The 11615-nt window shown below is 62.2% G+C and overlaps 1 protein-coding gene across 1 annotated transcript in view; it reads left to right on the forward strand.

The window, feature by feature from the left end:
• FGD3 (FYVE, RhoGEF and PH domain containing 3) overlaps positions 1–2080 on the forward strand; it is a 22635-nt gene extending 20555 nt beyond the window's left edge. Inside the window, exons 11-12 of the mRNA XM_081804053.1 lie at positions 551–1028; positions 1271–2080. Coding sequence (XP_081660179.1) covers positions 551–1028; positions 1271–1480 — 688 coding nt within the window. The 3' untranslated portion in view covers positions 1481–2080. The remainder of the gene's footprint in view (positions 1–550; positions 1029–1270) is intronic.
• The last annotated feature ends 9535 nt before the right edge of the window (positions 2081–11615 follow it).

Genomic DNA, 11615 nt, shown 5'->3' on the forward strand with positions numbered 1-11615 from the left:
TGCTAGGTGTGTGGTGCACGTGTTCACGGTGTGTGTGCACACGTAGGTGCGTGGTGGGCGCGGTGTGTGTGTGCACGTGCTAGGTGTGTGGTGGGCGTGGTGTGTGTGCGTGCACGTGCTAGGTGTGGTGCGTGTGTTCACGGTGTGTGTGCACACATGGTAGGTGCGTGATGGGTGTGGTGTGTGTGCGTGCACGTGCTAGGTGTGTGGTGTGCGTGTTCATGGTGTGTGCACACGTAGGTACGTGGTGGGTGCGGTGTGTGTGCGTGCATGTGCTAGGTGTGTGGTACGCGTGTTAACGGTGTGTGTGCACATGTGGTAGGTGCATGGTGAGCGTGGTGTGTGTGTGCACGTGCTAGGTGTGTGGTGCGCGTGTTCACGGTGTGCGCACACGTAAGTGCGTGGTGGGCGCGGTGTGTGTGTGCACGTAGGTGCGTGGTGGGCGCGGTGTGTGTGCGTGCACGTGCTAGGTGAGTGGTGCGCGTGTTCACGGTGTGTGTGTTCACAGTGTGTGTGCACACGTAGGTGCATGGTGAACGTGGTGTGTGCGTGCATGTGCTAGGTGTGTGGTGCGCGTGTTTGCCGTGTGTGCATACGTGGTAGGTGCCTGGTGTGTGTGTTCAACTGAAACACAGCCCTTCCCTGTGAGCCACACCCTGGTTCCAGCTTTTCCATTTTTCCTTATTTCTGGCCCTGAGCCACTCATAGTCTCAGTCCCCTGGAGGGTCCAGCCTGATACCCAGAGGCCTTGCGGTGACCCTGGGGTGGGTCAGGCTGGCCCAGGCTCTTGTCCAGCACGTTCCCAGGAGGCAAGACCTGCCCCCGCCCATGAGGTGACACCTGCAGAGAGGCTGCCCCTGCCCCTCCTTTTTTGTCTCCAGAAGCCAGTGGCTGTGGACCAGCAGCCCAGCCTGCTCTGCAGCTCCCTGCAGGTGTCCGATAACGGTGTGGCCTGGAGCGAGGTGTGGGCCACCATCCCGGCATCAGACCCCCTGGAGCTGGTGCTGCACCTGCAGGGAGACAGCCAGGTGCGTCCTCCACCTGCCCCCCGGGGTCATGCTGGGGGTGTGCCCTGATCCTCGCAGCCCAGAGCCTGAGGCCCATGGTGCGCAGAGGGGCCTGGGCCACGCTGCCTGGGACCGCCCCTGCTCAGGCTCCTGTGATCCTGGGGCCTCGGTTTCCCGGCCGCTCAGAGTCACCCGTGGGAAAGAGTGTTCCGTGGGCCAGGACTGCAGAGGCCAGGTGTTGACCCAGCTCTCCCTTGCTGCAGGACAGCTGGCCGCCACGCACCATCCCCCTCTCTGGCTGCACGGTGAGCGTGTTGGACCCCGTGGAGGGGCCGGACACCAGGCATGTGTGGCGGCTACAGCAGGCCCAGCGGTCCTTGTACCTGAGCGCCCTGTCAGCGGACCTGCGGCAGCACTGGCTGGACGCCCTGAGCGCGGCTGCCCGCGGGGACCCGGGCCTGGCGGCCCCGTGAGCAGCGCCTCGGCCAGGTGTCCCAGCTCTGCGGCCCCCCCCAGCAGGGCCTGTGCCCACCCGGGAGGTGGTGTCGGAGGCTTTGTGCTGGTGTGCGGAGCTCCCGGACTGCTGGGGGCGGACAGGCCACGGGGCACTTGACCCTGGAGGGACCTCCCTGAAGCAGAGGAACAGGCCCACGCACCCAGCATGTGTCCACGAAGAGCCCCAGCAGCGTGGCCTGGAGCGGAGTGCAGACGGACTGTCCGGTGCGGGGCAGCCAGCTCTGGAAGGCAGAAGGAGTGTCCTGGGGGTGCCCGGGGACCCTGGTGGAGGTCTGCAGCCATGCTTTTCCTCCCCGCCGCCCGCCTCATGCCATCTGTACCGAACTGTGACTGGCCCCGGACCCCACCTCCCTCCTCTGCCGGCTCCTGGTCCCACAGCCCGCTTCCCTGTTTGGAGGGGCCAGTGGTCGCCAGGGGCATCCCTGACCTCCCTGAGAAACTCCGCGGAGGCCAGCAGAGGCCTGCTCCTGCGTCACGTGGGGGCGGAGATCTGTGTCTGTGTCCCTGGCCCGCCATGGGCGGTGCTGGTCTGCGAAAATAAATGCTGGGAGCCAGCAGCTGGGCACAGCCTCAGGGCAGGGCCCCAAGGTGGGCCGGCCGGTGGTCAGGCCGGGGAGAGGGTGAGGGCACAGCTAGGCCTGCGGGGGCAGCTTCCACCGCTGTCGGTGGGGGAGACAGTGAAGCACCCGGGCCCAGCTGGCCCCTCTCCCTGGTCCAGTCCCTTCTCCTCCGACCTCTGCTTTCTGCACTCACTGAGCACATCCTACGTCCACAGGCCTACTGGGCTCTTCTCAGGGGCACCCTGTCCAGGACGTTCCCACTTGACAGCTGAGGAAACTGAGTCATAGGAGGTCCTGCGGGTCCCAGAACTCCAGACCGAGGGAGCAGCTGGGACTGACCCGCTGGGTGTGGCGACGCTCCACTGGGGTTGGAGGTGAAACTAGGCCCCCCATAGCAGGTGCCCACCTGGGGTCTTCCTGGCCGGCCCCCCAGTGAGTTCTCTGGGCCCTGTCCTCCTGCCGAGCAGCCTGGGGTCCCCACACGCAGGTTCCCATGGTGACCTCAGGTGGGCCCTGCCCTCGCGGGGCAGCCCTGAAGCAGGCATGCTGCCCCCCGCAGAGTCCGCTGCAGTCCATGGGAGAGCCCGGGGGCCAGCATAGCCCCACAGACTGTGGCTGCAGCAGGCCCGGGAGGCATGCCCCCGCTGCCCGTTTTGGACCGGGCCTTGAGGCTGTGAGGGAAGGAATTCCCTCCGTGGGGAGCCGCACTTCCTGCAGTGTGGGGAGTGGTGCCCAGGTGTGGGAGGAGCGGTCAGAGGAGGGGAGGTCCCTGGGAGACCACCCTTCTGGGCAGGTGCTGCAGGAAGAGCGCCCAGGCCTAGGGCAGGGCCACGAGGGGCCAGCAGAGCGGGCTGGGGGCCGCAGGGCCTGGCCCCGGGTCTCCCCAGCATCTCCTCTGGCATTCCTCTGAGAGGTGGGGGCCTCAGGGTGGACTTGGGAGTGTGAACGGGCCTGGCTGGCTGCCGTGGGGTCGGTCGGGGTGCAGATGGAGACGGGCCCCGGGCGCCCAGCAGGTCTCCAGGAAGAGCTGTGATGGGCAAGTCAGAGGCTACGGCTTGCAGCTGTTGGAGAGATGACTCCCCCAGCGACACGTCTGTCCCCAGGGCCTGGGCTCCTGCCCACCCATGGAGGGCAGAGGCTTTCAGCCTCTCCACCTGCTTCCTCCTCGTCCCACCAGCAGCCCCCACCCTGCAGGCACAGGAGGCCATTCCTGTGGGGAATGGGGCCAGTGGGGAAGGAGGCCCTGGGGTCCTGACGGGAGGACGGGACGGGGTCTGCAGTGCCCACCTGCCCAGCCTGATGCCGGGCCCAGGGGCCGTGCTGGGAGCGAGGGGTCTGCCTGAGCGGTTTCCACGGGAGGAAGAGTGGAGGACAAAGGGACAGGAATGGGAGAGGTGAGCGCACAGGGGCCTCTCCACCACCTGCATGGTGCTCAGAGCCCAGGTTCCCGTCGAGGGTTCCAGGGCCTGCTGACCACCCCACTGCCAGAACACACATCCTCACGAGGCCCAGAGCGGTTGCTGGTGGCATCCCCTGCCGTCCTGGAAAGCGGAAGGAGCCAGCCACTTGCTGAGAAGAATTACCGCCCAGAGGTGTCTTCGCTGTAGAGAAACAGGCCCAGAGAGGGAAATACACTTGCCCCAAGCAAGCGAGGGGTTCAGCTAGCGGTCATTCCTTCACTCTTCATCCACCTGTTCATGCAGTGGGCACAGCGGACACGCCTCCTGTGGATTTCTGGCACGGGGTCGGACCGCGCCCTGCAGACCCTGGTCCTTGCACACATCTGGCCTCATTTTGTCCCCCACACCCCACACCCAGGCCCTTGGCCCCAGCCCTGGACCCACCTCCTTCCCACCTCCCACTGGTCTTTTTGAGACCCTGCTGGATGCGCCTGCGCATCAGCCTCTCCGCTGTTTGCTCGGATATGTGCCCTGTTGTTGAACCTCCGTCCCCCCATGTGGCACAGAGGCTCCCAGGGCAGGACGCAGAACCCACAATGGGGCCTGGCTCACAGCAGGTGCTCTGTCTGCCAACAGCTGTGGTGAAGGCTTGGGGACGCTGTTCTTGGGTGCTCCAGAGCGATTCGCTCCAGGCCTGTCCACCTGTCACCTCAGCATCTCCATCTTCCCCAGATGATGTGCCGTGACCCCTAAGAGGCTCCCCGTGGTCCTGAGGGGTTCCAGGTGGTCCCCAGGAGAGTCTGAGGGGTCCCAGGGGCTCCCGGTGTTCCGGAAGCAGTCAGCTGTGATGAGAGGCCGGCTGCTCCCGGGCCAAACGGCCTCACACCCACTGCTGCTCCCAATTTATGAGGGGAAAACTGAGGGCCCAAGGAGGTGGGTGGTGCCAGGACATGTCGTGGGGCGTAGCCAGGTGCCCACCCGACATTCTGCACATTCCATCCTGGGAAACCAGCCTCCTCCACCCTGCTGGCTCCAAGGCCTGCCAGGCCCGGCCCAGCCCCGCTGGCTGGCTGGACTTCTGGGCCTGTGTGGGTGCAGAGCACTGATGGGGACCCCGGCCGACAGCCCCGGTGCAGCCTGCAGGCGCCCCTCTCCAGCCCTGTGTGCTCAGGCCTCCAAGCCTTGTTGGCAGCCCTGGGGGGAGCATCGCAGACCACCTCTCTCCTCCCTCGTCCCTGGTCGGGGCTGGTCCCGATGGTCCCCAGCCTTTGGCGGTGTGGGGGCCAGATGGCCAAACCGGGACTGGGGAGCAGACGCATCTCTGCCTTCCTCCGAAGCGGCTGTGTGAGAATAAATCACGTGGAGTGAGATGTCCTGCTCAGTGCTGCGGCCCCACCCCGCGGCCACCGTCTGTAGGGACGAGCATGCAGCCTCCACCGTGTCCTGCCTTGGCCCTGTCTCCCCGCCTGAATGTGGGCTGGCAGTGTCCCTGGGACGGACAGGCTGTCCCCTTTCCCACCAAGGCCAGCTCTCTGCTGTGAGGCAAGTCTCCACCCTTGACGGGGAGCTCGGCCTCCCTGTGCCTTGTCAAGACCCAGAGAAGCAAATGACACCCCCAAAACGACATCTGCCCCAGGGGCACCAGGACCACTGCTGACAACTGAGCAGCCCATCCACTTCAAGAAAAATACTGGGGTCACTCCCAAGGGCCCCCACTCCCCAGAGCAGGAAGTGCATGTGACCCTCAGCCCAGAGCCCACAGCATTCTCTCCCATGTCCTCCCAAAACCTTGCGGGAAGGGGCCAGCATCCTCACCCACCCACAGAGGGGTACACGACAGCTCAGCATGGGAGGGCTTGTCTTCGGTGGGTCCCCGGGAGCTCGGAGCGGGGGACCGTGTCAGGTCAGGTTCTCTCAGTAACAGATCTTGCTACACTGGTTGAATGCAAGGAATTTATTTGGGGGGCCACCTAGGAAAATTGTAGTGGGTGGAGAATAAGATGGAGAAGGGAAACAAGCCAACACAGGTATCTTAGGTTGAATGGTTTCCCTGCAAATCCATGTCCACCTGGAATCTCGAAATGTGACATTGTTTGCAATAAGGTCTTTGTGGATGTTGCTAGTTAAAATAGGATGGAGGAGACCCTAAGCCCATAATGGGGTCTGTATGAGAAGAGAAGAAGACATTCTGGGACGGCCACGTGACAGCCGCGTGGCGCAGCTGAGCCTGGTGGAGATCTGGAGATGGCAGAGCCATCAGAGGCGGAAGGCACAGGAGGGCCCTCCCCCGCACCTCCAGTGGGAGTGAGGCCCTGCCCACACCTTGACCCTGGGGTCGCGGCCTCCAGAACCGAGAGAGGATACATTTCTGTTGTTCTGATGAGTTTAACTTCTGTTGTTGGCAACTTTGTGGCACTTTGCACATCTCCAGCGATGCGGGACCAATTTTGGGCCCAGAAAGGCTGGACAGCGGGAGCGGCTGTGGAGCTGGGAATGGACGAGTTTGGGGCACGTGATGGAAAATGCCTCGATGTCCTCCAAGAGCTCCCTGGTAGAAATAGGGACGAGGAAGGCTCAGGGGAAGTGAGGGTGGCAGAGACTGGGCTGAACCGTGCTCTCGGGTGGAGTGCAAAGGAGACATCATAAGGGACGAACTTGTATGTTTAGCTGAGGACATTTCCAAGCGAAGCTGCTTGTGGTAAAACCTGGGGGAGGGGGGGACAAGTGGGGGAGGGGCTGTTGGGCAAAAGGGAACCTGCCCAGATTGTTAAATTAGGTCTGAAGAGACACCGAAGGTGCTGTGGGAACACCCATTGCTGGAGAGATTGGGGGTGTGACCCACGAGCCCAGCACAGGGGCAGAGGTGGGGTCCCAGGCGAGGTCTGTGGGGCCTCTTGTCTGGTGGCGTGAACCCCAGCGGGGTGCCCAGGGCCCCAGAGAGCAGGGCCACCGCCACGTGCCCGGGGGATGGAGCATCGGGCCACAGAGGATTATTCTCAGGCCCTGAAGTCTCTGCCGCCTGCTCCGCCGGGCTTCAGACTTGCTTGGGACCAGTGACTCCCTCCTTCCGTCCATTGTCCGTCTCCCTTTTGGAATGGGTTAAGACCCCGGGAGCTGCGGGGTTGGGGAGGATATACTCTGAACACGAGACCAAAGTGACTTTTGAGGGGGTCAGAGGACAGACTGGTGGGTTGAATAGTGTGCCTCCAAGATCCATGTCCACCCGAAATGTCAGAATGGGACATAATTTGGAAATAAGATCTTTGGGGATGTAGTTAGTTAAGAGGAGGTCCCCGTGACGGGTGTCCCTGTAGAAAGAGGGAGAAGATGCTCAGAGGGGAGGGCAGAGGCAGACGCCGCATGAGCATGGCCCCCGGACAAGGAATAGCAAGCGCCCTCCTGTGGTCCTAAGCACTTTGCTGCGGTGGCCTCAGAACGCTGACATGGCATGGTGTGGAGCCACTCTGGTCTGGAGGTACCTGGAGCGTGGCCTCCCTCCCTCCCTCCCGGCCAAGCCCCAGGGACACACGGCGGGGGGGGGGGGGGGGGGGGGGGGGGCTGATGGCCGCCATGGTCAGGAGCAGCACACACCACGGGGAGTGCAGGTGTCTCCGTGCCGGGGCGCCAGGGGCTGGGGGCCAGACTGGCACAAGGCGACGCTGAGGAGGGGTATGTGAGGCCGGGTGGCTTTGTTGGGACGTGGCCCGCTCGCGTGCTTGAGTATCAGTAACTTTTCCCAGAAAGTGGGAGGGAGGAGCCGTGCTGGGGGAGGGAGCCGCGGTCGTGGATTCCCAGGATGGAGAACGTCTGCTCTTCTTCCCACTTGCCCAGGGACCTCCCGCAGGCGCCTCCCTCGGAAGTCCTCACCATCGCCCCTGGGCTGATGCTGGGTTTCTGTCTCTTGTAGCTGACGAGGGCAGCCCCTTAGCAAACTGTGGGGCTCACAGGCCTGAGCCTGTCTCTCACCCATAAAATGAAGACAGCCAAGTGCTCGAGATGGTCACTGGAAAGCATGGCTGTTGGCGCAGAGAGTAAGGGGGCGAGAGCAGGTGCGCAGCCCCTTGCCTCTCTGCTGTCCGGCAGACCTGCTTCTCCGGCGGGGACGCGGAGCCCCTCCTACTGGCCCCGACCGTGGGCCTCCCATGCTGGACATGCTCAGCGGCACGGCACATCTTGTCGGCCCTTCAGCCCAGGCAGGAGGAGTGCTAGCGCACGCATTATGCAAACAGAGGCACAGAGAGCCAGTCAGTCAGTCCCTGGCCACTGGGCCTTGGCGTGAAGGTCTGGGATGAGCTGTGTTGAAGGGGCAGACCCTTCCCTCCCAGCTCCAGTGTCCCCATCTGTGAAATGAGAGCTCTCCCAGCACTGCTCTGATCTGTCCGTTTGGATGGCCTTGGCCAGACGCCAGGCCTCATGAGGGGCTGCTCTATAAGCGGGCCCAGAAATGCCTCCCCAGGCCTGGCCTCCGAGGTGCCTGCAGGAGAGCTCTGAGCGTTGGCAGGCGTGGCTTGGGTGAGGTGGGGACCAGACTGGAGGCCAGAGAGGGGCGGGGCTCGTCCAAGGCCACCCACAGGGCGACAAGGGGGCCCGGTGGGGGCCCCTGGGCACTGGGCGTGTGCTGGGAGGCCAGCTGGGAGCCCCTGGTGGGGGGCAGGCTCTCACACTTGTCTGGTGACTGGAGACTCACTGGGCAGGTGCAGGCCTCCAAGAAGCTTAGCTGGCTCATGAGCGCTAAGCCCCTGGATTGCCCTTGACCCTCCTGTGTGCTTGCCACTGCTCGGCTTACCCAGGAGCCCTGGGCTCTGTGAAGACAAGCCTCCGCCCCCGGCAGGGCCCGGAACCCTCTCATCGTGGTGTGTGGCCCTGGACGGGACAGCACCCTCCCCTGTGCCTCAGTTTCCCTATCTGTAAACGAGGGTCTCCCACATCTTTTCACAGTGGGATCCAGACTGTCCTGTGAATGTGTGTAATCCTTTGTAGGTGTCCTAGCCTTAAACGTTTTACTAGTTTCCTGTTTTCTGATTAGAGAATGGATTCATGCTTATTGCAAACTTCAGATGGCACAAAGCAGAGTCAAGGGGCAGCAAACAGTGACCTGCAGCCCAGAGGTGGGGACAGAGGAGCCCATCAGGCCGTGTCCCTCCCGTGCTCGCTGTGTCCCAGCTCCTGCGCAGACCTGGCGCCCACGAGGGGCTGATGGGATCTAGTCTCGTGTGTCCACCGCCTGCTTTCGCCCTCCAGGGAAGCACATGGCCCTGAGGCCTGTCTCCCCCCAGGTGCCTTGCTGGATCGTCCCCGTCATTGTGAACCTGTGGGCGGCAGCTCGATGTCACCTGGGGGACCCACCGCTCTCCCTCTTGAGGGCCCAGGCAAGCTGGTGTGTGCAGGCCACTGGCCGGGGAGGACAGCCGGGCAGTGAGAGCCGGGCCCTGGCAGGGAGCGGGCTCCAGGCAGGGGCTCACCTGCAGAAGGGAACCAGGCTGCCGCCTTCCCTTGGGGCAGCTGGAGGGCCCGTGTGCACGAGGGTGCCATTGTGGGAAAAGTCCTCCCCACACATTCAGCTCATTGGAGCTACAGGCTCAGATTACTTTATTGAAAATTGCTTTTAATTAAAAAAAAAAAAAAAAAGGCAAGCCCGTGAGGCCACATTGCTTCCTTAACTCTTACCAACTTGGATGGAACTTTCCAGACTTGGTCCATTGTGAGAGGTTTTTAGGATGGAAATCTCATGTTTCTATTGAGTAGAAGCAAAATAATCAGGAATATTTAAAGACAAAAAGCATTTAGCCCTTCTACAGTTATTATCCGATTTGAGGGAAACACACAAATGACCCCCCCTGCCCCCCACCAGGCTTATGCACAGTCCCCCGTGCCCCAGGCCACCAGCGCCCAGGGACACGTCAGTCAACCTGGGGCAGCCCTTCGGGAAGAGGGGACCTCCAGGGTAGACCCTCACATCCCCTTGGCATTTCTCACAGCAGCATGTGTGTGGGCCCACTTTACAGAGCAGAACACTGAGACCAGGGCCTCAGATGGCTCTCCTCTCCCTGGTTCCTTTCCACGAGGTCCTTCGTTGCACAAATGTTCTAGCATACTGTCTGCTCCCAGCTGTAAACTGAGACGGGGAGCAGGTAGTAGGGTGCGGGCCAGACCCCAAACGCAGAGAGGCCAAGGCTGCAATCAGTTCCTCAGGCTTCTGTGCTGGGCTCTTCTTGCCTCTCCAGCAGCCACCCACAAGTTCCTTCTTGGCCTCATCTTGGCACAGGGGGTGGCACAGTCCTCTCTGTTTTAGACACAGTACAGGCTTTGAGGTCCCACCCACAGAGACCGGCTTGGTAGGGGCAGGTAAGCAGGGAGGGCTTCCTGGAGGAGGAGGCTGCCGCCCGAGGGCAGAGAGACACGGCCGGGCACAGTCCAGGCACTGCTCCCAGTCTGGGCCAGGACACGGGGAGCCTGGGGCCCTGAGCAGCCGGGAGAGCCGGGGCAGGTGGGGAGGGGAGTAAGTGCAAACACCGGTGGGGCCTGTGTGGCCCCCTCCACGGCACAGGTCTGTCACGGATCATGTCACAGCCTCCGTGGTATCAGGAGGGTGGCGCAACCTTCTCTGTCCCTCAGATGAGAACATTAAGGGCCGTGGCATGGGGGGAAGGCCGTTAGCGCCATGGTCCCCGCCCCACATGGGGGCATGAGGTGTCGGGCGGGGTGGGGGTGCTCCAGGCAGTTGGTCATCTGAGGTGGGCCAAGTGCCTTCCCTCCTGGGCCTCAGTTTCCCTCCCTGCACACAGTTAGTGTTGCTGGGCTCTCCAAGAGGCCCCGGAAACGGTGGACGGGGCAGCCCAGCTCGTGGCTCCTATCGGCCGTGGATTCACTTCTAGAACCAACCCCAGTGCCCCAGTGCCTCCTGCTTGTGGAGACGGCTTTGGTGGCAATGGGTGCCCTGGCCCGTGACGAGGGACATGGTTTCCCATGGGATGTGGCAGAGGTCCTCGGCCGCCCCTAGCTGTCCAACACCACATGCTTGAACACCCAGAACACACAACCAAGCCACACACCAAGAAAAATGTCTGTCCCCGACCTTGATACCATCTGTTATGGCTGAACTGTGCCCACCCCACCCCCAAAAGTCAAGTGCAGGAGTCCTAACTCCCAGCACCCCAGAACACGCAGTGTTCGGAGACAGCATCTTTCTCCAGGTGACCAAGTTACAGTGAGGTCAAAAGGGCTGACGATAATCCAGTAAGACTAGTGTCCCTATAGAAGAGGGGACATTTGGGCACAGAGACAGAAACGTACAAAGGGACAGCCGGCCACATGAAGTCTGGAACGCTGCTGCCATGAGCCAAGGAACTGTGGGAAGCCGGAGAGAGGCCGGAACAGATCCTTCCTGGCGCCCTTGGTGGGGAGGCTCTGCTGACACCTTATCTTAGACTTCAGGGCCCCAGGACCCCGAGAGCACATTGCTGTTGCCCTAAGGCACTCAGCCCGTGGCCCCCTGTTACAGCAGCCCCAGAAAACATACACACCCTAAGTGGCCAGGCTCAATTCTGCATTTTGGGCTACTGGAAGCCATCCCGCCTCTCCTCCCAGCCCTGTGTGCAAGCCTTGGAGATGGGCTGGGGGGCATTTGGAAGGGAATTCTGGGGCTCCAGGCCCCTAGCACGGTCTGGAGGGAACCCTGTGGACTCACCTGGCTTCCCAATGTGGCAAATGGGAAACACCTGCTTGGTCAAGGGAATCGAAGAACTCATGTGTGGTTCACCGGTCTGAAGTGGGGAGGAGATATTATGGGGTGAAAGCAACTCCCACCCAGGATAGGGGCATGCCCCTCATGTATTCTACTGGGCTAGGAGAGCAGGTGGGGTGGGGGAACTGTTCTGCTGAAACACTACTCTGTGGTCCCAGGAGAACACCTCTTTGCTGCCAGGCCCTCCAGAGCCAGTCCTGTCCACCTGGGCCACCTTCCCAGACTTCCTGAGCCAGCCACCAGACTTCTGGCTGTTCCTCAAGCTTCCAAAACATTCCAACCTCAGGACCTTTGCATCTGCTGTTCTCTCGGCTAAGGAAGCTTCCCCCTGCTCTGCAGGGCGACAAGTCTACTCAGCAGCAGCCCTGAGCCACCCAGAGCTGCCTCA

This window comes from Leptonychotes weddellii, chromosome 14 (genome assembly GCF_054177405.1).
Source record: "Leptonychotes weddellii isolate Sample4059 chromosome 14, ASM5417740v2, whole genome shotgun sequence".
Classification (NCBI taxonomy): Eukaryota; Metazoa; Chordata; class Mammalia; order Carnivora; family Phocidae; genus Leptonychotes; species Leptonychotes weddellii.